Source organism: Hippopotamus amphibius, chromosome 11, assembly GCF_030028045.1.
Source record: "Hippopotamus amphibius kiboko isolate mHipAmp2 chromosome 11, mHipAmp2.hap2, whole genome shotgun sequence".
Taxonomy (NCBI): domain Eukaryota; kingdom Metazoa; phylum Chordata; class Mammalia; order Artiodactyla; family Hippopotamidae; genus Hippopotamus; species Hippopotamus amphibius.
This window is the reverse complement of record NC_080196.1, coordinates 23,912,407-23,935,502: the sequence shown is the minus strand read 5'-3', so window position 1 is coordinate 23,935,502 and position 23,096 is coordinate 23,912,407. Positions and strand designations below refer to the sequence as shown.

The window sequence follows — 23,096 nt, the reverse complement described above, 5'->3', positions numbered from 1 at the left end:
AGGCTCCATCCTCAGACTCTGTGGAAATATATCCTGGGGGTGGGGAGGAGTTGATACCTTGTCTGACCCTTCTTCCTGGGGTCCAAGGTTGATGGGGCTAGGGGGGAGGGGTGAAGGGGCTCCTGAGCAGAGAAGGGGCAGCAAGATGGAGAAAGGCAGTGACTAGGATTTGGGTGAGAGGAGGGCTGAGGAGACCAGTGGAATGAAGTTATATATTTTTTGTATATGGATAAGTAATTGTTTCAGCATCACTTGTAAAAAAATGTCATTTCCTCGCTGAATTGCCTTTTGCCTTGCTAAGAATGTTACCCATATATGTGTTGATCTATTTCTGGACTTTATTCTGCTCCATTGATCTATTTTTTTCTATCTTTACACCAAGACTATGTTGTCTACTATCTCTTTATAAGTCTTGAACTCAAATCTTTAATTCCTCCAATTTCTTCTTCTTTTTCAGAGTTGTTTTGGCTATTAATATATGACTTTCAGAGTTAAAAAAAAAGGCTTGAGAGTGCTTTAAATCTACGGAGATAGGTTTTGGGTGAACTGACATCTCAATAATATCGTCTTTCAATTCATGAACATGATATATCTCTCCATTTATTTGGGTCTTGTAGCAATATCTTATAGTTTTCAGTACATAAGCCTTTCATAATTTTTGTCATATTTACCCCTAAGTATTTAATATCTGGATGCTATTGTAAATGGTATTTTTTAAAAATTAATTAATTAATTTATTGGCTGCGTTGGGTCTTCATTGCTGCACGTGGGCTTTCTCTAGTTGCAGTGAGTAGGGGCTACTCTTTGTTGTAGTGTGTGGTCTTCTCATTGCAGTGTCTTCTCTTGTTGTGGAGTAGGGGCTCTAGGTGCACAGGCTTCAGTAGTTACAGCACGTGGGCTCAGTAGTTATGGCTCTCAGGCTCTAGAGCACAGGCTCAGTAGTTGTGGCACATGGGCTTAGTTGCTCCGTGGCATGTGGGATCTTCCCGGACCAGAGCTCAAACTTGTGTCCCCAGCATTCGCAGGCAGATTCTTAACCACTGCGCCACCAGGGAAGTCCCAATGGTATTGGTTTTTAATTGTGTATAGAAATATAATTTCTAGCATATAGAAATACAATGTTATATCTATCTATCTATCTGTCTCCTGCATTCTTACTAAACTCACTTATTAGTTGTAGGAGCTTTTTATTTTTTATTTTTATTTATTTATTTATTTTTTGGCCATACTGCACAGCCTGCAGGATCTTACTTTCCTGACCAGGGATCAAACCCACGCCCCCTGGAGTGGAAGCACAGAGTCTTAACCACTGGACCACCAGGGAAGTCCCTGTAGGAGCTTTTTAAAAGATATCTTAAGACTTCCTGCATAGATGATCATGTCTTCTGCAAACTAAAACAATTTTATTCCTTCCTTTCCAATCTGGATGCCTTTTGTTTCTTTTTCTTGACTTGTATTGGCTAGAACCACTAGTTCAATGATGACTAGAAGAGGTGAGAGTAGACAATCTTGTCTCTTTCCTGATTTTAGGGGGAAAGCATTCAGTTTTTCATCATTAAATGTGATGCTAGTTGTAGCTTTTTCATAGATGTCCTTTTAAGGTTGAGGAAGTTCTCATCTATTCCTCATTTACTGAGAGATCTTATTAGGAATAAATGTTAGATTCTGTCAAATGTTTTTTCTACATTTACTGAAATTATATGATTTTTTTCTCTTTTAGTTCATTAATATGGTGAATTACTGTTCTGTCTCATTCTTCTTTGAATTTGGAAAAATACTCCCCCCCTGATTTATACCACAGATCCTCAAAAGGCTCAATGAACAGCATCAGGTACTTTGATTATCTTTATAATGAGAGCATGTATGCTAAGAACCTTACAGCATTAACATTACAGAGAGAAAAGTTCATAGTTAGTGATGGCATGTCTCTCCATTCTGCATACAGCATACTTTCCAGAAGCCCTAGGAATGATTAGATTGAATTCTAAACCCAACTTCTGCCCTGCACTGAGTTGAATAATGTCCCCCACCAAATTTTTGTCCACCTAGAACATATGAATATGACCTTATTTGGAAATAGGGTCTTTACAGATATAACCAAGTTAAGATGAGATTGTATTGGATTAGCGTGGGCCTTACTCCAATGACTGATGTCCTTGTAAGAGGGAAATGTGAACAGAGAAGGAGACAAACAGGGAGAATGCCATATGATGTTGAAGGCGGAGACTGGAGCGATGTATCTACAAGCCAAGGATCACCAAGAATTGCTGACAAACACCAGAAGTTAGGAGGAACAGGCAAGGAAGTCTCCTACAGAGCCTTTGGAGAAAGCATTGTCCTGCGGATGGCTTGACTTCTACCCTCCAGCACTGTGACAGAATAAACTTCTGTTCTTGTAAGCCACGCGTTCTGCGGTACTTTGTTATGGCAGCCCTAGGAGACTAATACACACATCGGGGCTGGAGATATACTGGACTCTCTGTACACTTGGGTCAAATAGAAATTCATAAAATATCCTTTTCAGAGAATAGTTTCAAAGTACAACCAATATCTTGTTATGAATATATTATAGTACATATCAGGAGACCGTTCAAACTTTCGTTTTGTGGAATTGTTCGTCTTTTTTCTTACACCCCATTGCTAGTTCATCAGGAAATCTATGGGTTCTACCTTCAAACTATATCTAAAATCTGAACACTTTTCTCCATCTGTTAAGACCCGGTCCAAGCCACTATCATTTCTCACATGGGCAACCACAACAGCTTCCTGTTTTCCCTTCTTCCAATCTTGCTCTCCTAGTTTACTCTTAGATCAGAGTGATCCTTTTAAAATATTAAGCCAGATCATGTCATTTCTTACTAAAAACTGCCAATGGTCTCCCAATGAAGAAGTCAATTCCCTTATGATGGCCTAGAGATCCTTGGCCTCCCATGACCTCTTGGCTACGTTAACTACTCTCCAGCTAGCTCACTCTGTTCACTCATGCTGGCCTCTTTTGTGAACTCTGAATACCCTGGGGAGGTTCCCTCTTCAGGACACTTGCCCTAGCTGTTCCCTCTGCCTGAAAGTTTTTCCCAGATAGGTGCATGGCTGTTGGAGGAGGTAATCAGGACTGAAGGTGTGACTGAACCCTGTTAAGGCCTCTATATAAACTTTTAAAGTTCTGGTGGGTGGGTGTGGAGATCTACTCATCTTGCTGCTGCCCAAGACAAGCTTCGTATGTAAGTTCCCTTGCTTATTTTAAACCTGCCACCTACCAATCTGGAGTGGTCTGCCTCTTTCTTTGATCTCTTCTTGCCCTTTGTATACAGGGGCTAGTTTCAGATTTTATCTAGGAAGCTCCTGAGGTTTTGAACCAAAAATGACTAGACCCCTTACCTCCCTCAAAACTTTTTTTTTTTTTTTCCTTTTTGGCCACACTGTGCGTCCTGTGGGATCTTAGTTCCCCAACCAAAGATCAAACCTGCACCCCATGCAGTGGCAGTGCTGAGTCCTAACCACTGGACTGCCAGGGAATTCCCAGACCTTGTTTTCTTGATTCAATTGGGATGACATAAGTTCCTTCTCTCTCCTCTATTTAATTTTATCTAACGGGTCCTAACAGAGCACAGATTTTGAATTACTGAACTGTTCAGAAACATAAAAGAAAACTGACTATTGCATACTAGGGCTTTGATTTCCTCTTTGTTATAAGAAATCCATTTTTGCACATACTGACAACTATTGTATCATAAGTAAACATGAAAAAGGACAGAGTTTTGGGAGGAGGAAGAGGGCTATGATTTCTAGTTAGAGGAACCCCACTACTATCCCCCGGTTCAGTTATGTGCAATCATAATCACACTCAAAACAACTTGGCCAAGAACCAGATTTAGTGTGCAAGAATCAACCAGCTCAGAAATGACACTCAAGGAGGGAGCCAAGGAAGGTGAGCTGAGGACACAAAGGGTCCAGGCCTGCATGAGGTGCACTTTCAGGCTACCCGTTTGTGTTGGCTGCTACAGTTGACCCATTGGGTACTATTTCCAGAAATAAACATCAAAGAATAACTCAGAGACATTTAGTTACTTGCACACCAATTAGTATTTTCCATGCAAATGGTGTACCGACATATGAAGGAATCAGTGGAGAGAATGAGTCAGGGACAAAGGCAAAACTAGGATGTGGTAGATTGCTACACTGGTGGTCCTCAAGGAACCAATGAACCTCCCAGTATTCACGCCCCAGTGTAGCCCCTTCCACACTGAACCTGGGCTTGGCCACGTGACTTACTCTGGTCAAGGGGACATTAGCAAGCATGACGAGAACAGAGGCTTGATAAGCACTTGTACCTTGGAGCTTGTCTTCTTGGAATACTCTCTGTGGAAGCCAGAAGCTATGTAACAAGTCCAACCACCCAGAGACAGCCCTGCTGTGAGGACGTCAAGGCCAGCTACACAGCAAGGCCACACGGAGAAGCAATGAGGAGCCATTCACGCAAATGAAGCTTCTTGAGTCTTCCAGACCAGGTACCAGCCACCAGCTAAATGCAGCTGAGTGATTCCAGGTGATGCCATATGGAACGGAAGAACCACTCAGACAAGGCCTCAGTCAGTCTAGCCCACAGAATCAGGGAAAATAACATATCATTGTTGTTTTAAGCTACAACATTACACAGTGATTTTTATACAGCAATGAATAAGTGCAACCAGGATTTCCAAGAGGGAAGGAAGAAAACTGCATTCTGGGAATAGTGAATTCTGTTTGTCTACTTTTGGGGTAAATGGGTTAGCTGGCACCTAGCAAAGAGGTCAGTGTGAAATTCAGTCCTCAAGTAAGTTGTCCAGGGATATCAAATAAAACAATTTTTGTTGTTTGCTGATTTTCAAGAAAACCTTGAAGAACATACTTGTGTAATATCTGTCAGTGTCCTTTTGTCAGTACCTTTGACTTTATTAGTTCAGGTTGTACAATTTCTCTTATTAGAATTTTATAGAAGAAAACACAGGGATTGGGACAAGACCCAATACCAAGTGGGGTTGGAGAATCTTAACCCTCCCTCTGCCAACCCCACCCAAACTTTCCCCTCCTCCTTTAAAAACAGCAACAGTGGCATCAGCAGTCTGTCTGCCCAGCCCTTTAGTCAACGGCCAGGGCTACCTAAAATGGACTGCCTTAAGGCAGCTCAGGGCCTTGCAGACAACCCTGGAGCCTGAGCTCTAATTATGGCACTGCATTGAGGAAGCAGGCGTGGAGGGGCACTGGAGGCAGGGTCCTGGAAATGGGAGCAGCTTCATGGGGCCAAGTGGTAACTGGGATCTCCCTGAGTGGTGGGAGTACGAGGATGACAATGACAAAGGACAAAAAGGACAAAGAAGAGGTTAGCTGGTGACAGAGAAATACAGGCAGAAACAGAGGAAAATGGAGTTAAGAGCTGAAATACTCACAGAACAGAATCACGCAAAGTTAAACAGAATCAAAATTTATTTGGAAGACAGGGTGAATCCATCACTGCTGACTGGAACTCTGAGTCTGCACTTTTTCCTCAGGAAGGTGGGCTGGAATGGGGTGGGCTGTGTTTGGCAGGGGTTGTGGTGGTTTGGGATCTGAGTAGATGAGCAGAATAAGTTTTTTAAGACCATGGCACTTTTCACACCAACTCAGAACCCATCCACGTGTCCTCTACAGCTCTGTGTTACCCACTGTCACTACCCCCCTGGGATATCCCCAATTTTCTCAACCACCTCTCACCTGCCTGGCTCCCCAGCTGGGCCTCAGGCCGGTCTCCCCAGAGCAGATGCCTAGGATCGTTGAGGAACCGTTGGCTGCGCTGGCATGTCAGGCAGGTCTGTATAGTCCAGCGCTGACCCTTGCAGCCTGGGGTGCATGTGGGGAAAAGAGAGTGCCCAGGTTTAGGAGAAGAAAAGGTCTCCTGCACCCAGTTGTTTTTTTTTTTTTTGGCAGTTTCTTCAGTTTTATTCTGTCAATAAATATTGAGCATCTTCTGCATGCCAAAACTTCTTTTAGTGAGATCACTTGTGCATTTTTATTTGGATCCCCAGTTGTAGCTTTTGCTGCACCCAGTTTTGCCTCCACTGTTTTCCAGTAGGGATTCTACTCCCTCCCCACTTTGATTTGATGGCGTCAAGTCCCCACATAAAGTCTGTCATTTTCTTGGTACCCTTTACTTATTTATTTGGTTGCACCTGGTCTTAATTGTGAGACATGGGATCTTTGTTGTGGTGTGCAGGATCTAGTTCTCTGACTAGGGATCGAACCGGGGCCCCCTGCATTGAGAGTGTGGAGTCTTAACCACTAAACCACCAGGGAAGTCCCTCTTGGTACCCTTTAAGATGAAGTCCAAACTCCTTAACAAGGCTCTTCAAGATCTGCCCTGTTTCCCTCTCCCGCTACACGTCCTGGCCTTGCCCACCACAAAACAGCCTCCTGAACTCTCAGTTCCTTCACAGCACCACAAACTCCCTTTTCTGAGGCCTCACAAATGCCTAGAATTTCCATCTCCAACTCCCTTCCTTTATAATGAACCTCACCACTACTGGTTTAAGTAACTGAGTATTCTGCTCCCCTAATTAAAGCATTCTTCTACGCTATTCTAATTGTTTGTCTCAGTCAAACTATAATTTCAATGAGAATAATGATCTAGAGCAATACTTGACACATCTCAGAAAAATAATTGTTGAATGAATGAATGAAGATGGAATCATGTTTTCCATGATGTCAAATAACATCTATTATCACGCGAAGGCGAGGCTGCCTCTCATGGCAACATCATTTCTCTACTGCCCAGACCTAGTTTGTCCGAGTGGAGTTAACAACTTAACTCAGAGCTGGAAAAAGCCGACGCCTCCAAATCCCACACCTGGCACCCGTCCACATGGAAGAAGGGATCACTGCGCGTCCCCTCCCCCAGCCCACAGGTGCTCCTCAAACATCCCACCCAGGAAGGCGCACTCACGTCTCTGGCGCTGGGTGCAGGTCAGGCCCGGGATGAGGAGGGAAGAGCAGCCACGACAGAGGGTCCTCTTCACCGAGGGATCCCTGGGGACGGAGGTGGGTGGTGGTCCGGGCGCCCGCTCTCCCTCTCCCCTCCTTTCCCCGTCCCGCCCGCCGTCGGGCTCCGCACCCCTCTCACCGCCGCAATACGAGCCGCTTCGCTATGGTCCTCTCCGTGTGGCAGTAAAACCTCGCCAGCGCCAGGTTCTCGGGGTGCTGCGCGAGGACGCAGTGGGCGGCCTGAGGGAGGGAGCCGTCACTGAGGGCCCTCCGCGCTGGGCCGCCTCCCTGTGCGTGCGCCGCGACGTGGACTCACCTGGTACAGGAAGCTGAGCCTCTGGAAAGCCTCCCGGTCCTTCACCTGCCCGGCCATCCGCGCCGCGCGAGCTCCCAGCACACGACCATCCACAGGCCCTACCCCTGGGCTAGCCGAGTCCCCGGGCGTCCGCGCAAGGCCTCCTGGGAAGCGTAGTTCCTGGGGCCGAGCGCGCTCCTCAGCCGTCCTTACGCTGGCGCCACCCTGCGGCCTTACAGACCCATGAATTTGCAAAGCCACCACGCCCTCTGCAATCCAAGCCAGGGGTTCCTCGGTGAGTTTTGGCTTCCTCCTAGTCTTCCTCAAGCCCATGATCATATTAGGTGGAGACTGCAGAGACTAGCGGAGTAGGAGAGAATCTTAAACTGCTAAACATCTTCAGGATAGAAGACTGGTTTCTTTATGCAGATAGTTTGGGGAGATGGTTATGTGCAACTCATAGCCAGCTAGACTTTCTGCCCTATGCTCCTTAAGCCAAAGGCAGATGCCCGGAAGACCTACAGACTGAAGAAGCAGGTTATACATTCAAAAAAACCACTGATGTCAGTGAGAGTGAAATTGGAAAGGATCATGAGGGTGGTAGATGGAGGGAAGAGGGCTCTTGGCCCTTTGAAAGCGCAGCTTACTTCCAATCTTTTCCAATTACCAAAATGCAGTGCTGGACACACAGTAAGTAGGTGGTCCTCACTAACTCCTAGTCTTAGGTACTGGAGCACAGGAACCTGTCAACATCATCCCCTGCCCCTGAAAAAACATCCCCTGTAGTGTTTCACATGCAGTGCTTCACATCCCTCCCTTTGACCTCTGCCTCTGCTTTGCTCTGTTTGACATATTGTGTTTACTTCTGGTTCATAGTTAATAACCACTCGTTCCTGAGGTTAAGTAGAAGGATAGAACATGAGTAAACCCTGAGATGGGGAGAGGGCAGCATAAGTCAGGAGAGGATGAGGGTTATCTCCTCTCAAACCCCTCCCCTCATCCACCATCAGGCTGGGCAGGGAACCGAGCCTTCAGTTTGAAGGAAATGGTTGAAATTTTCTCTTGGATTAGTTTCATAAGGGTCTCCAGACTCAAATGAGGAGTATGTTTAAAAGGCAGATGCCTAGGCCCACTCCAGATCTCGATCAATCACTGAGGGTGAGCCCCAGGAACATGCAACTTTTTTTTTTGGCTGCACCGCGTGGCTTGTGGGATATTAGTTCCAGGACCTGGGATCAAACCCAGGCCCCTGACAGTGAGAGTGCAGAGTGCTGACCACTGGACCACCAGGGAATTCCAAGGAACATCCATTTTAACACCCATGTTTCTTACACATCAACAGAAGTTATCAAATTACCACAGGACACATAGATCACTTCAGTGGATCCTTTGTTCCATATTATGTTTTACCAACCAAAGCATCTTGCCACAAAGAACCACAGTCAAGGCACAAAGGTAAGAGGAGAGTCTGGACAAAGTCCTGTTGAGGTGGTAGGAGGAGCTGAAATGCCCTCAATAAACTGCAGTTTCTTGTCCCAATCTTCTGTGAACCCGATTACCCAAGTAGCAGATAATCCAGTCATTTTAGTTTGGTTTGGCATGCATTGCTTTACCTTTTTTTGAAAACATATGTACCCTACAGGTTGTTTATTTTGGCCTAACATTAAAATGATTTACATTCTCTGATAGGAGAAATGGCAAAAGGTGAAGGATGGCAACAAACAAACAAAAAAACAGCTCTTGTGAACACGAGTTCCAGGCCAGATGCACACCGGCCAAAGGAAGTTGCCTATCTGGCCCTTCCCTATACATACCACCCTCTTCTACCCTGTCCCCAGGGTGAGGAAGACTCCATCTTCTTTTCCCCTGTCTGGCTTGGACACCTTAGCCAGGTAACAAGGCTGAAAACTTGGGAGTAGCTACTTAGTAGCATCCTTTAAGGCCAGGGCTTTGGATAGGAATACTTTTCTCTTTCCTCTAGTATCTGACTCTCTCCTTTCCAAGTTCCCTTGGGAAAGCAGTGAAAGGGTAGACGTGTCTTGCAGGATCTCTTGCATCTTGCCTCTCCAGATGAGCAAGGTAACAGCTCTTGGAGACGAGCAACTACAAGGAGGCGGGTGATAAGCCAGCTCTGCTGAAGGCTGAGGCAGGGACGTGGGTTCTCTTTCTTCCTACCCCTCCTCCCCACATTCCTACCTCTGGCCAATCCTACTCAATGGCAACCAAAGAAACCCTTCTCCCCTTCATTAGTCTTCAGGAATCTGTTCCTTTAGCCCCATTTCCTGACCTTCTTTCTAACCTTCTTGATGCCTAATCTCTGCCCTGAAAATAACTCCTCAACTTCTAGACCCACGAGAGCAACTGTCATTCATCTTTATTTCAATTTAGAGGTACAAAGACCCCTGTGATCTTCCTAAAAAAAAAAAAAAAACAAGACTATTCTGGGTCAAAGAACCCCCTAAAAGGATGTACAGGGGTTTCTGTTTCCTCCTCTGGTTTGAGCAAGTCAGACCCTCCCATAGACTTGTTGTTTCTGGAAAAGCCTCTCCTTCCTTCCCAACCCATCCTTGTGCAACAGAAAACCTGATGGACTTCAGAGGAGACAACCCCTGGGAATCAGCACTCCACCCTAACAGTTAGGAGGGAGACACTGCAGTGCTCTCGTCCCAGCCCAGTCCTACCTACTCTTCCCCATAAACCATTCTAGAAACCAAGGTGTTCTCCTAGATGGTTCAGGACTGGAACCAGGCAGACACGAAGACGTTCCAGCAGGTCACAGGAAGGAAGGCCCATAGCTCTTGACCCTGCCTCACCCTGATTATTCCCATGTCCCTACCTGTCACTCCCAATCTGTTGGGGGCCTGATGGTAAGTGGTGCAGCATTCTTCCGACCAGCCCGGATGCCTGGATAGAAGAGGGGCCAAAGTTTCTCAGTAAAAGTATCAGTGAAGGTGTAGATATGAGAGCGGTCTGTGACGTTGTAAAAAGACAGTGTGCCGGCCTCATAGTCTAGGAATATGCCCACCCGCCTGGGTTTCACCTTGATGTGCAAAGGGGTAAAAGGCGTGGTGGTGGCTGCATACTTGTCCCCGTTCCACAGCCGCACCCGCCAGTAGCCAGTCTCAGGGAGTGGGGTCAGTTCGCCCTTCCGGCTCACGGAGTCCCGGCACACACCCACTGCCCAGTGGGTCTTGTCGCCCACCTCCACCTCCCAGTAGTGTCGACCTGAGGTGAAACCCTCAGCAGCCAGGACGCAAGGGTAGAAGGTAAAACGCCGTGGTGTATCAGGGAGATCCCGGAGTCTTGTCTCCACGAACTTGACGCTCTTCCGATCTTCCGACAGGACTAGGTTAGGATGAGCAGTCTCAGGGTCCAGGGTCACATCCGCTGGCGGGAGAAGCCAGAGTGGGGAGCTAGATGAGGATGGGAATAGCTCAACGCCCCTGCCTCACTCTTCCAGCCTGCCTTCGCAGAGCCTGCTCCCTGAAAGCCCCCAGAGCCCCGTGGTTTGCTTAACTTTCTCAATCCTCGGTGTCACCTGAGGCAGGGGAGGGGAGGGAACAACGGCTTCACTTCTCATCCTGATCCTAAAATAAACAGGTAATGATCTCTTGACTCTGCAAGGACTGGTGGTTTAGTCTCCTGCCCGGTCCTCTCCATCCCCCCTGACATCATCATCCACTTCACTGTGCGGAAAAGCACAAGGCACAGTCCAAGGGTCAGAAAGAATAAAAAATGTTAAGAAGGATACAGAGCAAGGCAGCATTATAGTCTAGCGCTAGGGTGACCATGGGTCTGTTTTCCTGGAACAGCCTGACTTATGACTATTTTCTGAGTAAGTACTGAGACTCCCTTTCACTCTCAAGAGGGGGCCAGTTTCGGCAAATTATTTAATATCTCTGGGTCCCTATTTAGAAAAGCGTGGGACTAAGAGCAGATAATGCCTGAGGCTTCTCACTTTGAGTTCTGTGACTCAGGGTGAGACTGAAAGCCAAGTGAAGGAATGAATGTGGATACGGGCATGACGAGTGATGGAGGGGACAACTGAAGTCCAGATAAAGCAGGACCTAAAGACTTCCTTCTCTCTGCTGATTACTTCTACTAGTTTCCTTTTTGGAACAACTCACCAATTAGCTGTTTAAGGATTTTCCTTAGTGCAAAGTACTGTCGGGGGAAATTGCTGAAGTTCTTTTCCAGCTCTATGGATACTGAAGTCACCTCCATGGTCTTCACCTTCTCACATCTAGGAGGGATGGGGAGATAGGGGAAGAAAGGGCAGGGTCAGGGGAAGCTCCAGCTTAGTAAGTATTCAGATGCTGTCATCTTTAGGGAGAAACTAAAATTCTCCATCCTCAAGAAACACTTTCTCCTCCCTCAAGGCAAGTACTCGCTTATTGCATTCTTTTGCCTATCTATGGAGAGACATATGGTCCCCTAGACAAACCCTTATCTTAAGAATAAATCTTAGAACTTTTTGGAGGTATTGTCATATTTCATGCAAACAGATACCCCACCCCCCCACCCCCAACCAGTTCCTCCTTCCATCTTGTTTGGACACAATTCCACCCATAGGCCCAGGTAGAATCTGGTCCTATTACATTATCTTGGTATCTACCTTAACAAGGAAGTCCTAATGCTCAAAGGGGAAAACGTAAGGGACTCGTACTCCCAATGATTTGCTCTCTAACTGGCTTCATGGATGCAATAAACCTTCTCCCTTTTTCTACCCGGACACGGCACGACTTTCCCATCCTTACTCCCCCAACTACTTATTGTAGCCCTACTCTTTAAGCCAAGACCTAACTCACTCAAAGAGATACAAGAATCACTTACTTTTCCAGGGTACTTTTGACATCCTAGAGGAAGGAGAAAAGAAAGCAATATTGGTCCTGGTAGTCAAGGGTCCTAAAGGCAACAGGTTTCCCTCCTCCCAAAAGTTCTAGATCTAGATCTATTAAATATGCATAAGGCAAACTAAGGGTCACAATGCAAGGAGACGAGCTCTAGAGGAATCTGAGTACATCTCTCCCAACCTAACCCCCATTTCAACTCTCAGTCATGATGAAGCTTGGTAATTGATATCACTTCCAAATAGTTTCTTGTGTGTTTGTCTTTGCTCCTCAAGAACACTGGGACTCAATGCCAGGGACAGGGATTGTGTCTGCTCTTTACTCTGTCCCCCAAGTACCAACCACACACCTGTCTCCTTGAGGATCAGTACAGATAGTTCCAGACTGCTGGCATAGGAACGAATCACACTCTCCTGTTGTGGTTTGATATCCCTTGTCTAGTACTGGTTAATAAATATTAGTAGCTGTGTGCCAATCCTGATTTGTGAATACTTGGGGTCCAGAAGACAAAGAAGACAAATCTCTGCCCCCCAAAGATTTCCCAGTTTAATATGGAAGGCAGAACACACATACATGAAAGGACACGAGAATAAATACCAAGCAATATATAACATGCAGATAAATGTACAATGAAGCCTCACTGATTCAAATGCTGGTAATGTGATCTCTAAGATAAGAAATATGTTTCCTACAGCCTTGCTAACACCATTCATTTGCTTAAGAAAACAAACTATTTCAAACATTTTAGAGGCACTATTTACATATTGAAAGCAATATACTACTTACACATTATTTCAAGTGTCCTTCAAACTATGATTCTATTCTTTCTGAGCACTAGGTAAATCAAGTTCCAGGATTTATAAGTAATGGTTACTGCATTTACACAATTTTTAATGCATAGTTTTTTCACTAATTCAGACTAGACTGCCCTCCTCTCAAAAGAGTGAATTTTTTCTTTGGTACAAGTTAAGCACATAATTGTTGACAAGACATAAGAACACAGAAATGATCATAGGGGATGGGAGAAATCAGAGAAGCCTTTCTGTAGAGAAAGAGCCTTTGAGCATGTCTGGAAGAAGGAACTGGATTTAGAGAGGCAGAGCGGAGGAGTGAGCATTGCAGGCTGACAGAATGGCCTGTGCAAAGCTAGACTGCGCTCGGCCTGAGGGGCTATGCAGGGGCAAAGGTCGAACCTTAAGCATCTCGAAGCCCGACTGTAAGCACTTGCCCTCCACCTCAGCAGCCAAGTGGGCCAGGTCCCGGCGCTTGTCTCCAAGGTGAGCAGCATTTTCTCGGAGGCGCTGTAGAATGTCCTGTTCCTCCTCCTCCAGTCGTGAAAGTAACACCTGCTGCTCTTCATCCAGTCGCCGATGAAGCTCTTCAAATTCCTTTAGGATCTGCTGTCGACGACTCTCCACTAGTCTCTGAGAACAGAGGGTGGGTGTTATGTTTAACAGGGCCAGTGGGGCATAGGGTGCCTTTCCCCACCCACCATGTGTATGAATTTACACAGACTTCCAGTGTCATTGGAAAGAGCTTACTAGGACACTCATGTTTCTCTCCACTGGAGTTTCCTTCTATAAAGAATGGTTCTATCCCTAACTAATGAGAACCTATTGTATAGCACAGGGAACTCTATTCAATGCTCTGTGGTGACCTAAATGGAAAGGAAATCCAAAAAAGAGGGTATATATGTATATGCATAGCTGATTCACTTTGCTGTACAGCAGAAATTAACAGAATATTGTAAAGCAACTATTCTCCAATAAAAACTTAAAAAAACCAAAAAAAGAATGGCTCCATCCCCACTGTCACTTCTACTGATGACTTGGGATGAACACCATTGAGGAGATAAAAAATAAACCAATGTTAAAAATTTCATTTTCTTTATTAGATTAACTTCTAAAAAAGCTATACTTTTGTTTTAGTAAAAAAATTCAGGACATAAGAGCTCAATAATATGACATACTATTACAGACATCAGAGATACCTCTGCTATTCCCTACTCTAAAGTTCTAGCTAATGCAATCTGTCAAGACAAGGAAAGCACAAATACTGGAAAGTTAGAGACTGTCATCATTTGTACATTGCAAGACATCTACTTGATAAAAACCAGAGAAGCAACTGGAAAAATATCAGAATCAGTGAGATTTTAGTAATCAGTCGTTACAAAATATATACGTAGATTTCAGGGCTGAACCTGTTAAACAGTTTCAAGTTACTTCAGAGACTGACAGCCCACACCTCAGGAACAGGTTATAGAAGTTTGTTAGTAAATTAATTGCTTGAAATTTGGAACATGCTCTTCTAGTTAAACCTCTAAAATTTCTGAAATTAGGTAATAAAGGACTGAAACTCCAGTCATAACTCTTTCTGAGAGTTATCAGCAGGCACATCCTCCCTTTAGCATCTCCACTGCAACAGGAGTGCTCTCCCCAAAGGATTCCCCAAGCATTTCATGTTTGATGGGGAGGAATCAGCCCAAGAGGAAAGCAAACTTAGAAGCAGAGACTGGGACTCTGGAAGGAGGAAGTGGATAGGGACTGGAAGGCAGGGTTGAGGGTGAACAGAAAGTGGGGCTGCAAAGCCAGGGTGGGCCTTACGAGCCTTGTGTTTCTGGATTGCAAGCTAGCGCCCAGCAGAGGCTGACCAGCTCCAGTTCTAGAGCTGCTTGCTGCTTCCCATTCCATTGCTGCCTCCTCAGGAGCATATTGTAACAAAACATATTCTCACAACATTTACCACTAAGTAAAACACAGCCTTTTTTCTGTGTGGGTGTGTATTTAGGGGTGATGTATGGGTAGAATTTAGACTCATAACTGGTAAAAAGAAAGCAAAGGGTTCTCATTTAATCTCGTAATCCCTTCTCTTTTTTTCCCTCTATTTTGCAGGGCAGTGGGTCTGGAGGTGGGGATGAGGGAGAGAATTCAAAAGGTCACTGAAAGGGCTTCCCTGGTGGTGCAGTGGTTAAGAATCCGCCTGCCAATGCAGGAGACATGGGTTCAAGCCCTGGTCCGGGAAGATCCCACATGTCACGGAGCAATTAAGCCCGTGCGCCACAAATACTGAGCCTGCACTCTAGAGCCCATGAGCCACAACTATTGAGCCCATGTGCCACAACTACTGAAGCCCACACACCTAGAGCCTGTGCTCCACCAAGAGAAGCCACCACAATGAGAAGCCCGCGTACCACAACAAAGAGTAGCCCTGCTCTCCACAACTAGAGAAAGCCCACGCACAGCAATGAAGACCCAATGCAGTCAATAAACAAACAAATAAATAAATAAATAAATAAAACTTAAAAAAAAAAAAGGTCACTGAAGGAATGTTGGTGGTTGGTGATAGTTTCTGAGACCACTGAAATGATAATTTACATTAAAAAAAAAAAACAAACCACAGTTCTGTTCAAGCATTTAGCAGGTTTTTAAAATTTTTATTTCCCTCTCCATCCTTTACCGTTAAGAAGGCGATCAACAGGAAGAGGAAAGCTAATGACTGGGAATAAGCTTCATTTTCACATATTTTAAGTTTTTCAGGAGCCCTCCAAAAGGACGAATAACTTTTTTTAAAGTTCACCTTTGCAATAAAAATTAGTTTAAATTCTTTAAAAATTCAAATGTTTGTTTGTTAAAATGTATAAAGGACTAGGATAATAATACTTGCTTCCTGTTGAAATTGTTAAAAAAAATTGTTTTTACTAATTGCACACCTGTGTTTAATTTCTGGTGATCCCTAAATCTCAACTCCAAAAACTCATTATTTAATTTCTTCTGGAAGCCTTTAATGATGTCAAGTTTCTCTGCTGTCTTCCTAGGAATTTGCAACTGTGCTTTTTGTGCCATGTCATTTCTATTTTCTCTACTTGACCGTAAGCTTAAAGAGGGCAGGGACTGTGCTTTTGCTTATCATTGTTTCCCAGTGTCAAAGACAGGGTTTGGCCTATGCTGGAAGCTTAGTAAATATTTACTGATTCCTGCAGAATTAGTATCTCTGGTTTTGCCACATACTGGCTGTATGATCTTGGACTAAACACTTATGCAAGTTCTGTTTCCTCCTGTGTGAACTGGAGATAACAATACTTACCTTACAGGGTATCCAAGTCCATTTTTGCCAAATATGACTTCCTGGACTCCCTTCTCCTTGTCTTGTACCTCTTCTATATCCCATTTGGGCCAAGTCTAGCCTGAACTCTTAGAACTTAAAACTGGGCAGAACCCTAAGGCCTATTACAATCCTGTAAGTTTGAAATGTCATGGACATCTAATGAATTAATGCACAGGACTCAATAAATACTAGTTATTATTACAGTACTGCTATAATTAATACGTTTCACTGTCCAAAGGAAGAAATAAGGCAGATACCAAAATACCATGCTACAAATATGGTAATGCTATGGAAGAGATGCGAAACTGTATGAAAATTAAGAAAGCTAATTTCTGAAGGGTCAGGAAAGGTTATATAGGAAGTGGTTTTCATCTTAGGATAAGATAGGATCCTATAGGTAGAAGATGAGGACGGGAAGAATTCTAGGAACCAATATCATCTAATATACTTGAGCTTACTTGATTTAAGAGAATGTGGTCCTGGGACTTCCCTGGTGGCTTTGTAATTAAGAATCTGCCTGCCAATGCAGGGAACATGGGTTCAATCCCTGGTCCAGGAAGATCCCACATGCCACGGAGCAACTAAGTCCATGTGCCACAACTACTGAGCCTGAGAGCCACAACTACTGAAGCCCACGCGCCTAGAGCCTGTGCTCCACAACAAGAGAAGCCACTGCAATGAGAAGCCCATGCACCATAATAAAGAGTAGCCCCTGCTCGCTGCAACTAGAGAAAGCCTGTGCACAGCAATGAAGACCCAACACAACCAAAAATAAATTAAAAAATAATTTTAAAAGATTAAAAATAAAAAAAAATTAAATGTATTCCTCAAAACAAACAAAAAAACAAACAAAAAAAGGAGAATGTGGTCCTAATGTCTCTGGGGGGTTCTTTGGGAGCTCTTGGGCAGCTCCTTCATCCTTCCTCCCCAGTGCACCTTCCACATTCTCCTTTCCTCAATCTCTCTAAGGAACTCTCAGCAGAGAGCCTCCTTCCCTGCCTTACAAAGAAAAGGAGACCAACGGGCATGAATTCCCTCAACTTGCCAGATACAAGATGTTCTGTCCTTCACCTCTTACATCCTTCTCAATTCCTAATCCATAACAAGTAATTTACGTACAATATTTAATAACAATCAAGCTTAACAAAATATCATTGTTTTTGAGAGAACAGCATTTTTCTAATAAACCAGAACTGGTGGATTAAATAATGTGTGGTTATGTTTGGTTAACGGCCTGCAGAGTAGCCCAAATGGTATTGCCTGCCTTTACCTTGAGTTCCCCAGGCTTTTTCTCCTCAGAGGACTTGCAGCGGGTGATCTCCTGCAGCTTCTGCTCCAGGGGCTCCAGGCACTTCTGCAGTTTTTCCTGAGGGGTGAGAAGTGGGAGAATGACATTTGGGGTTGGCCGGTACATCTTATGTTCAGAGGCTACCCCATTTGTTTGCTTCCTATCCACCTCACCACCTCTTGATCCAACTCCCTTCCTTGCCTGTCATTTGAGGTGTCAGCTTCCTATAGGTCCCTCCTCCTGCCACCAGCCTGTCTCCATCACCTTCCTTGCTCACCAAATCTTCCTTTCACTGAATCTCACAGTGTCCGGCTATCACCGACTCTCTGTCCTTCCCCAGACCTATTCACTTTCTAACTCAAGGAACTGCCTGTTACTGTCAAAGTGACCTTCTGCACCCTGATATCCTTCTTTAAACTTGTTTTCCTATCCAACTCTAATCACTGGCAAATATAATAAAATCTTGATTACTTATTCTGCAAACTACCATAAAGTCTTATTTCCAAGGTTTTATTAACATAATTAGGCAAAGTACTTGATAAAGTGTTAAGACATTATTAAAATCTCTAGTTCCTATTACTCAAACATTTTCCCTGTGTCCCAGCAGTAAGTTAAACCAGATGCCATGTTATCCATTATCTGGGGAAGATGCAAACAGACTGGTTCAGCTTAGCCTGGTGGGGATCATTCTAAAGTGATGTTACCTGTTCCCAGTACCAGTGGGTAAACAAGCGGTGTGCTGAGCAAGGGGACAGAATGAAGAAACCAGACCATTTTCCAGCTCTTCTTAAGTTTGATCTTCTGCATGTGGTTTCATTCATTTATGAAAAATATGACACATTCCATGACCACACATACTCAAATATGTTACAAAAGTCAGACAGAAATTTTGGGGGTACTCCTTCCTGCTCTTCTTCATGCCTGAGGATAACTGATCAGACGTACTGTGTGCCCCTATGTACATAGCTCTTAGGGGACTACAGAGTGAGGATCGGGTACCACCTTGCCCTCAGGAACTTAACGATCCTCTACTCAGGGAGTCTCCCATCCTCTGTGCTCCTCCCCCCTGCCCTGCACTGGCACCATGTGTTTGGTTTCCTACCTTGTACTCCTGTGTGGCATCATCCAGTGGCACGACGGTGTGGGCCCGGTGGGTGTGGGAAATTGCACATATCAAACACACAGCCTCCTGGTCCTCATAGCAGAAGAGGCTGAGGGCCTCATGGTGCTGGGGGCAGAGGCTTTCATCTCGGATCTTCCGCTTGACGGCCTGGAGCTGCTTGGCAATTTCCACCATACTGCCCAGCTGTCGATTAGGCCGGAGACTGCGGTAGCGCGACGTCTTTCGACATACAGGGCAAGGGAAGTCCCTCTCTAGATCCTCCCACCAGCGAGTGATGCAAGCTTTGCAGAAGTTGTGCCCACACTCAATGATGACAGGCTCCTTCAGATACTCCAAGCACACAGAACAACTTGCCTCCACCTGTAAGTTCTCCAGAGCTGCAGCTGTGGAGGCTGCAGAGGCCCCAGCCTCTAACAGACTTGTCTCGGCCATTATTTAACTTGAGGTTAGGAAGGGAGAAGCAAAAAGAAAAATGTTAGTTGGGAGGTTTAGTCTTTTTTGCCTCCCTGGCCTGACATTTACCCCCATGTTAAATCCAATCTCCAGATTTAGCCCCATCATGATATTTTACATCTTCTCTTCCACTAGTCAACCTTTTTCATTTCTCCATTTCCAAAACTTGTGACTCCTAGCCATCAATTTTTTTTTTCTCTTCAGCAAACTGACACACAACCCTCAATCTCTTGTCTTTTACCACTGCTTTCTCTTGTTAGAAGCAGAGGTTTCCTTCAACTCTAGCCCAGAGTACTTCTCCTGATCCAGGTTCATTCCACTTGTATCTTACAACCAACAGTTTCAGACCAATGTATTCCTAGTTTGACATCTTTTTCTAATAGATGAGAAAAGAGTGTGGGAAAGTGAAAGGTGCCACAAAAGCCAAAGCATTAAGACTTCTTAAATTAAGTATATTTTAAAGTTTAATGTTACAGAAGAGTTTTACTACAGTAGCCCCAAGCAGCCTAAGCTTGATTCTCTGCCACTGTTCTCTCATTCTTTCAAAGGGTAATAAACAGAATGAGTTAGGCAAGGTTAACAACCTCTTCTTTTCAGAAAAGTTTGATATTATTCTTTCTTTTATTAGGCTAGCCTAGAGGAAGTGCGCCCTCTTCTTGAAATGAAATGATTCATACAACTCGTTTCTGTTTGTATGCATTGGAACGTTTGGAACTGCTGAAAAGTGATAAATTCATGGCAACTATACTGAAGAGTCTGTTACTGAGCCCAGGGCAATAATTTCCTGAAAAGAGAGCTGACAAGTCTATTCTAAGTATTCAACAGTGACTGCAGTCTTTTGAAATAGTTACTGATGTCTAATTTCTTGGATGTACTGTACTTCCAACTAATAGTTTCTGAAGTGGTTGGAAATTAACAGGGAGAAAAGTAAAGAGGCAGTCAAGAACTCCCTCTATGAAGCATCAAAAGAATTGGAAATGCATCTAAGAGATTTATAAAGCAGAAGGCTGGTCCTCTATTCCATCCTTAAAACATCACCACTTTTATCCATGAAATAGTTAATTTCTCCATCCCCTTAACCCCTCTTCCTGAGGGACCCAACAGAGCGAAATATAGTAAGTCTATGTGTTGGCAGAGAAGTGGCCATGTAATGAGTTAACAATGATTACTCCTGTATATATTGATGGCATACGTGAAACGTGTTTAATTTGGAGTAGGAACTGTTAACTTATTTGGACCTGAATTTCCTCCCTCAACCAGGAGAGAAGTTGTCAGATGATTTTTCTCTACCTATGGGAATCCAACTTTGTCGAGTAACCCTTCCTTTCCCTAATCTTCTAGAAATTAGGTGGTCTCCTCACTTGGGGTGAGTTGAATTGTATGCAGAGTTAGGGACCAGGATGGGTCTAGGCTAGCAAATAAGTAGTGTGAAAGAGAGATGGGGAAAGGTTAGGGAGGTATGGGGAGAGGACCTGGAGCTACAGCAGTAGTGAGGCCTTGGGTGCCTCTGGGTTGGTCCTTTTTTCCCCTCTATCCTCGTGTCTCAGTAGAAGGACAAACTTCAGCGCCGTCCTCATTTTGTTTCTACCACTGTCGGGGGTCCCACCTTGCGACCCTTTCCTGAGCGTGGTCCACAACTCGGTCCCACCCCCGTCTCCATCTTCTCCCGCCAGATCCGGCTCAGGGGGACTGGAGAGGGGGGACAGGAAACGTCGCTGTTGGCAGGGAGGGAGGGATGCGTGTCCAGGTGAGGAGGAGGTGTGACGTGAAGGTGGGATGCCTGCCGCTATGACGCAGCCGAGACCCGCGGTGACGGCGTAAGAGTTTCACCCGGGGAGGCGAGCGGCTGCGGGACGGGGGAACGGCGGGGTAGCCAAGCAACGCCGGACGCGCTGACGTCGCCGGGGCGGCAAAACGTCCGCCCGGGCCCGAGGCGGGCGGAGGCAGCTGTGGTTACGTGCGGGGGGCCGGTGACGCAGTCGCGGGGCGCTAGGACGCGGCGTGCGGAGCCGGCCAGCGGGGGCAGGCCCCAAGGTCCCGGCGCGGCGGCGGGACAGCACCTACCTTCCCGGCTTCGGGTCCGGGAGTGCGGGGCGCGGAGCCGCCGGAGCGCTGCCTCCCTCCTTCCTCCTCCCCCCGCCCCCGCCCCGCAGCGCGACACACAATACTCGCCGGAAGCGGAAGCCGCGCGGAGAGGCTCGTGTCAGTGGAAGCCGGGGTGTCGGCGGGCGGCCGCGGGAGGGCCTAGCCGCGCCTGCGGAACAAGGAGGAGGCGGGGGGCCGGAGGGGAGAACCAGCAGGAGGAGTCAAGGGCGAGAAGAGACGCGGAGGGGCAGGTGGCTGAATTGCGGTCGTCCAGGTGACCCGAGGGAGCTGCTGGAGAAAGAGGGCCGCGCATGCGCGTGGTGGAGCGCTGAAGCCCATTGCCCTCAGGGCGCCTACGGGCGCCGGGGCGGGCGGGACGGTCCCGCCCAGGGTGCGGGCCTGGGCTCTGGCCCGGCTCCGCTGGTCCCGGGTGGGGCCGGGAGCCGCCGGGGGCGGGGCAAGGGCGGGTTGCGGACTTTGAGCTACACTTCTCTCTCCGGGCCAGTCCCGGGAGAAGGTGGCTCGCCAAGTCGGTTGTCAGTTACGTGGCGGACCTGCGGGTCTCAGTTGGCACGTCACTTCCGACTAGTTGAGTTTTAGCCTTTTAACGTGCAGGCATTAGCTCTGTTTTCCTTGCCGTGGGCTTCGGATGCTCGTCACCTTGTCCTTGCTAGGCGGCTCTATGGAAATGATCTTCCTCCTCCGCTGGAGTGGGAACCCCAAAAGAGCTGGTACTGCGACTCTGCTGTTCAAATCTGCGTCCTCAGCTCCTCTCTCGGGGTCCGACCGCTGCGAGCGCGCCGTGAGCACGCCGTGAGCACCCGTTCTGGGTGCGAGCCAATCCCGTCTTTTTCCAGTTTTGGGGTTGTGACTTGGGTTTCTCCGCAAGAGCAGGTGGTGCTGTGTGTGGCGACTCCAGACTCCTGCGTTATAGCCTCCTTACTTTCCTCTCCTGTTGCTGAAAGCTTCACAGGCCTGTGATTTTGGAGGACGAGGGTGAGATGATGAAGCTGGGGAAGAGTCGGCGGAGAGAGGTGTGATGAGACTGGGAGGAGGTGCTGAGTAGAGCTGATGGAGCTGGGGAGGAGTGGATGCTGGGTAAAGGGGCGATGGGACTGGGGAGAAGTTGGAGCCGGGGAGAGATGTGCTGGGGCTGGGTAGAAGTTAGTGCTGAGAGTAAACACTGCTGGTAGAAAAGGCAACTCGCCAGCTAAGGAGCCGGCAAGCCACAACTAAGACCCGGCATAGCCAAATAAACAAACAAACAAATAAAAGAAAAGGCAGCTCGCCGTGCCTTCTCTCCCCCATTACTTGGCATACAGAATGCTGACTGAAAGAAATGAGAAATTTTTGGTGTACTCTTCGAGGGGAAATGGCCCAATGGCCCAGCTTATTCCTTTGTAAGTTGTGGTGCAGTTTACAAACACTGTGCAGTATGTAACCTCTCATCCTAGGAGCCAGGAACTATTTACTTGCAGAAAATATCTCATGTGGGAGGTATAAATATTTAGGGTCAGGCATGCTAAATGCAGTTGGTCTGCTTTTTCTTCACTGTTCTTTGCTTTTGGTTCACTTTTTCTCAGTAGCAGTGATTTGAAGAGGATTAAACTTGATAAAATTATATTTATTAACCCCCCCATTGTTATTTGCCCATTGGGAATTTTAGCAGCAGTACTTTTTCTAGTTCACGGACTACCTCAATTCTAAGGTTGGGTAGTTTGAAAGCTACTAACTGGGCGGTCAAACCTCTTTAGGGAGGGTGCTGAGGTTTGGTTCTGGTTCTGGCTTGTAACTTTTAAGGTGTTGGCTAGCACTTCATTCTGGCCTTCTGTTTGTCGGTGGCCAGGGATGTGGTAATATTAAGCAAATTTCCAGGAGGAAGTGCATTTCTGAGGAGCATGAAGA

General features: G+C 46.1%; 3 protein-coding genes across 9 annotated transcripts in view; 1 reads left to right on the top strand and 2 right to left on the bottom strand.

Annotated features, from left to right (window-relative positions):
• Positions 1 to 998: 998 nt before the first annotated feature.
• Positions 999 to 7,441, bottom strand: RPP21 (ribonuclease P/MRP subunit p21). Of its 4 annotated transcripts, none has more exons than XM_057700580.1 (5): positions 7,310 to 7,428; positions 7,133 to 7,233; positions 6,956 to 7,038; positions 5,731 to 5,856; positions 999 to 1,081 (listed from the first exon to the last, which is right to left on the bottom strand). In XM_057700580.1, the coding sequence occupies exons 1-5, from the start codon at positions 7,364 to 7,366 to the stop codon at positions 999 to 1,001; spliced, it is 450 nt and encodes a 149-aa protein (XP_057556563.1). In that variant the 5' UTR covers positions 7,367 to 7,428. The 4 variants fall into 4 exon arrangements, with proteins under 4 accessions (XP_057556563.1, XP_057556562.1, XP_057556565.1 ...); XM_057700579.1 differs by lacking the exon at positions 999 to 1,081 and adding an exon at positions 5,446 to 5,585 and having other exon boundaries at positions 7,310 to 7,441; XM_057700582.1 differs by lacking the exon at positions 999 to 1,081 and adding an exon at positions 5,446 to 5,585 and having other exon boundaries at positions 6,956 to 7,086.
• A 962-nt stretch (positions 7,442 to 8,403) lies between these two features.
• Positions 8,404 to 21,509, bottom strand: TRIM39 (tripartite motif containing 39). 4 transcript variants are annotated; one of them, XM_057700561.1, is made up of 8 exons: positions 21,171 to 21,509; positions 20,713 to 20,821; positions 18,633 to 19,092; positions 17,513 to 17,608; positions 13,332 to 13,562; positions 12,122 to 12,144; positions 11,416 to 11,531; positions 8,404 to 10,675 (listed from the first exon to the last, which is right to left on the bottom strand). In XM_057700561.1, exons 3-8 carry the CDS (start codon positions 19,083 to 19,085, stop codon positions 10,128 to 10,130), a joined length of 1,467 nt encoding a protein of 488 aa, XP_057556544.1. In that variant the 5' UTR covers positions 19,086 to 19,092; positions 20,713 to 20,821; positions 21,171 to 21,509; the 3' UTR covers positions 8,404 to 10,127. The 4 variants fall into 4 exon arrangements, with proteins under 4 accessions (XP_057556544.1, XP_057556545.1, XP_057556546.1 ...); XM_057700562.1 differs by having other exon boundaries at positions 20,713 to 20,795; XM_057700563.1 differs by lacking the exons at positions 20,713 to 20,821; positions 21,171 to 21,509 and adding an exon at positions 20,579 to 20,712.
• Positions 21,042 to 23,096, top strand: part of LOC130832032 (HLA class I histocompatibility antigen, alpha chain G-like) — a 32,372-nt gene continuing 30,317 nt past the window's right edge. Inside the window, exon 1 of the mRNA XM_057700572.1 lies at positions 21,042 to 21,465. The gene's annotated coding sequence lies outside the window, so the exon portion shown is untranslated. The remainder of the gene's footprint in view (positions 21,466 to 23,096) is intronic.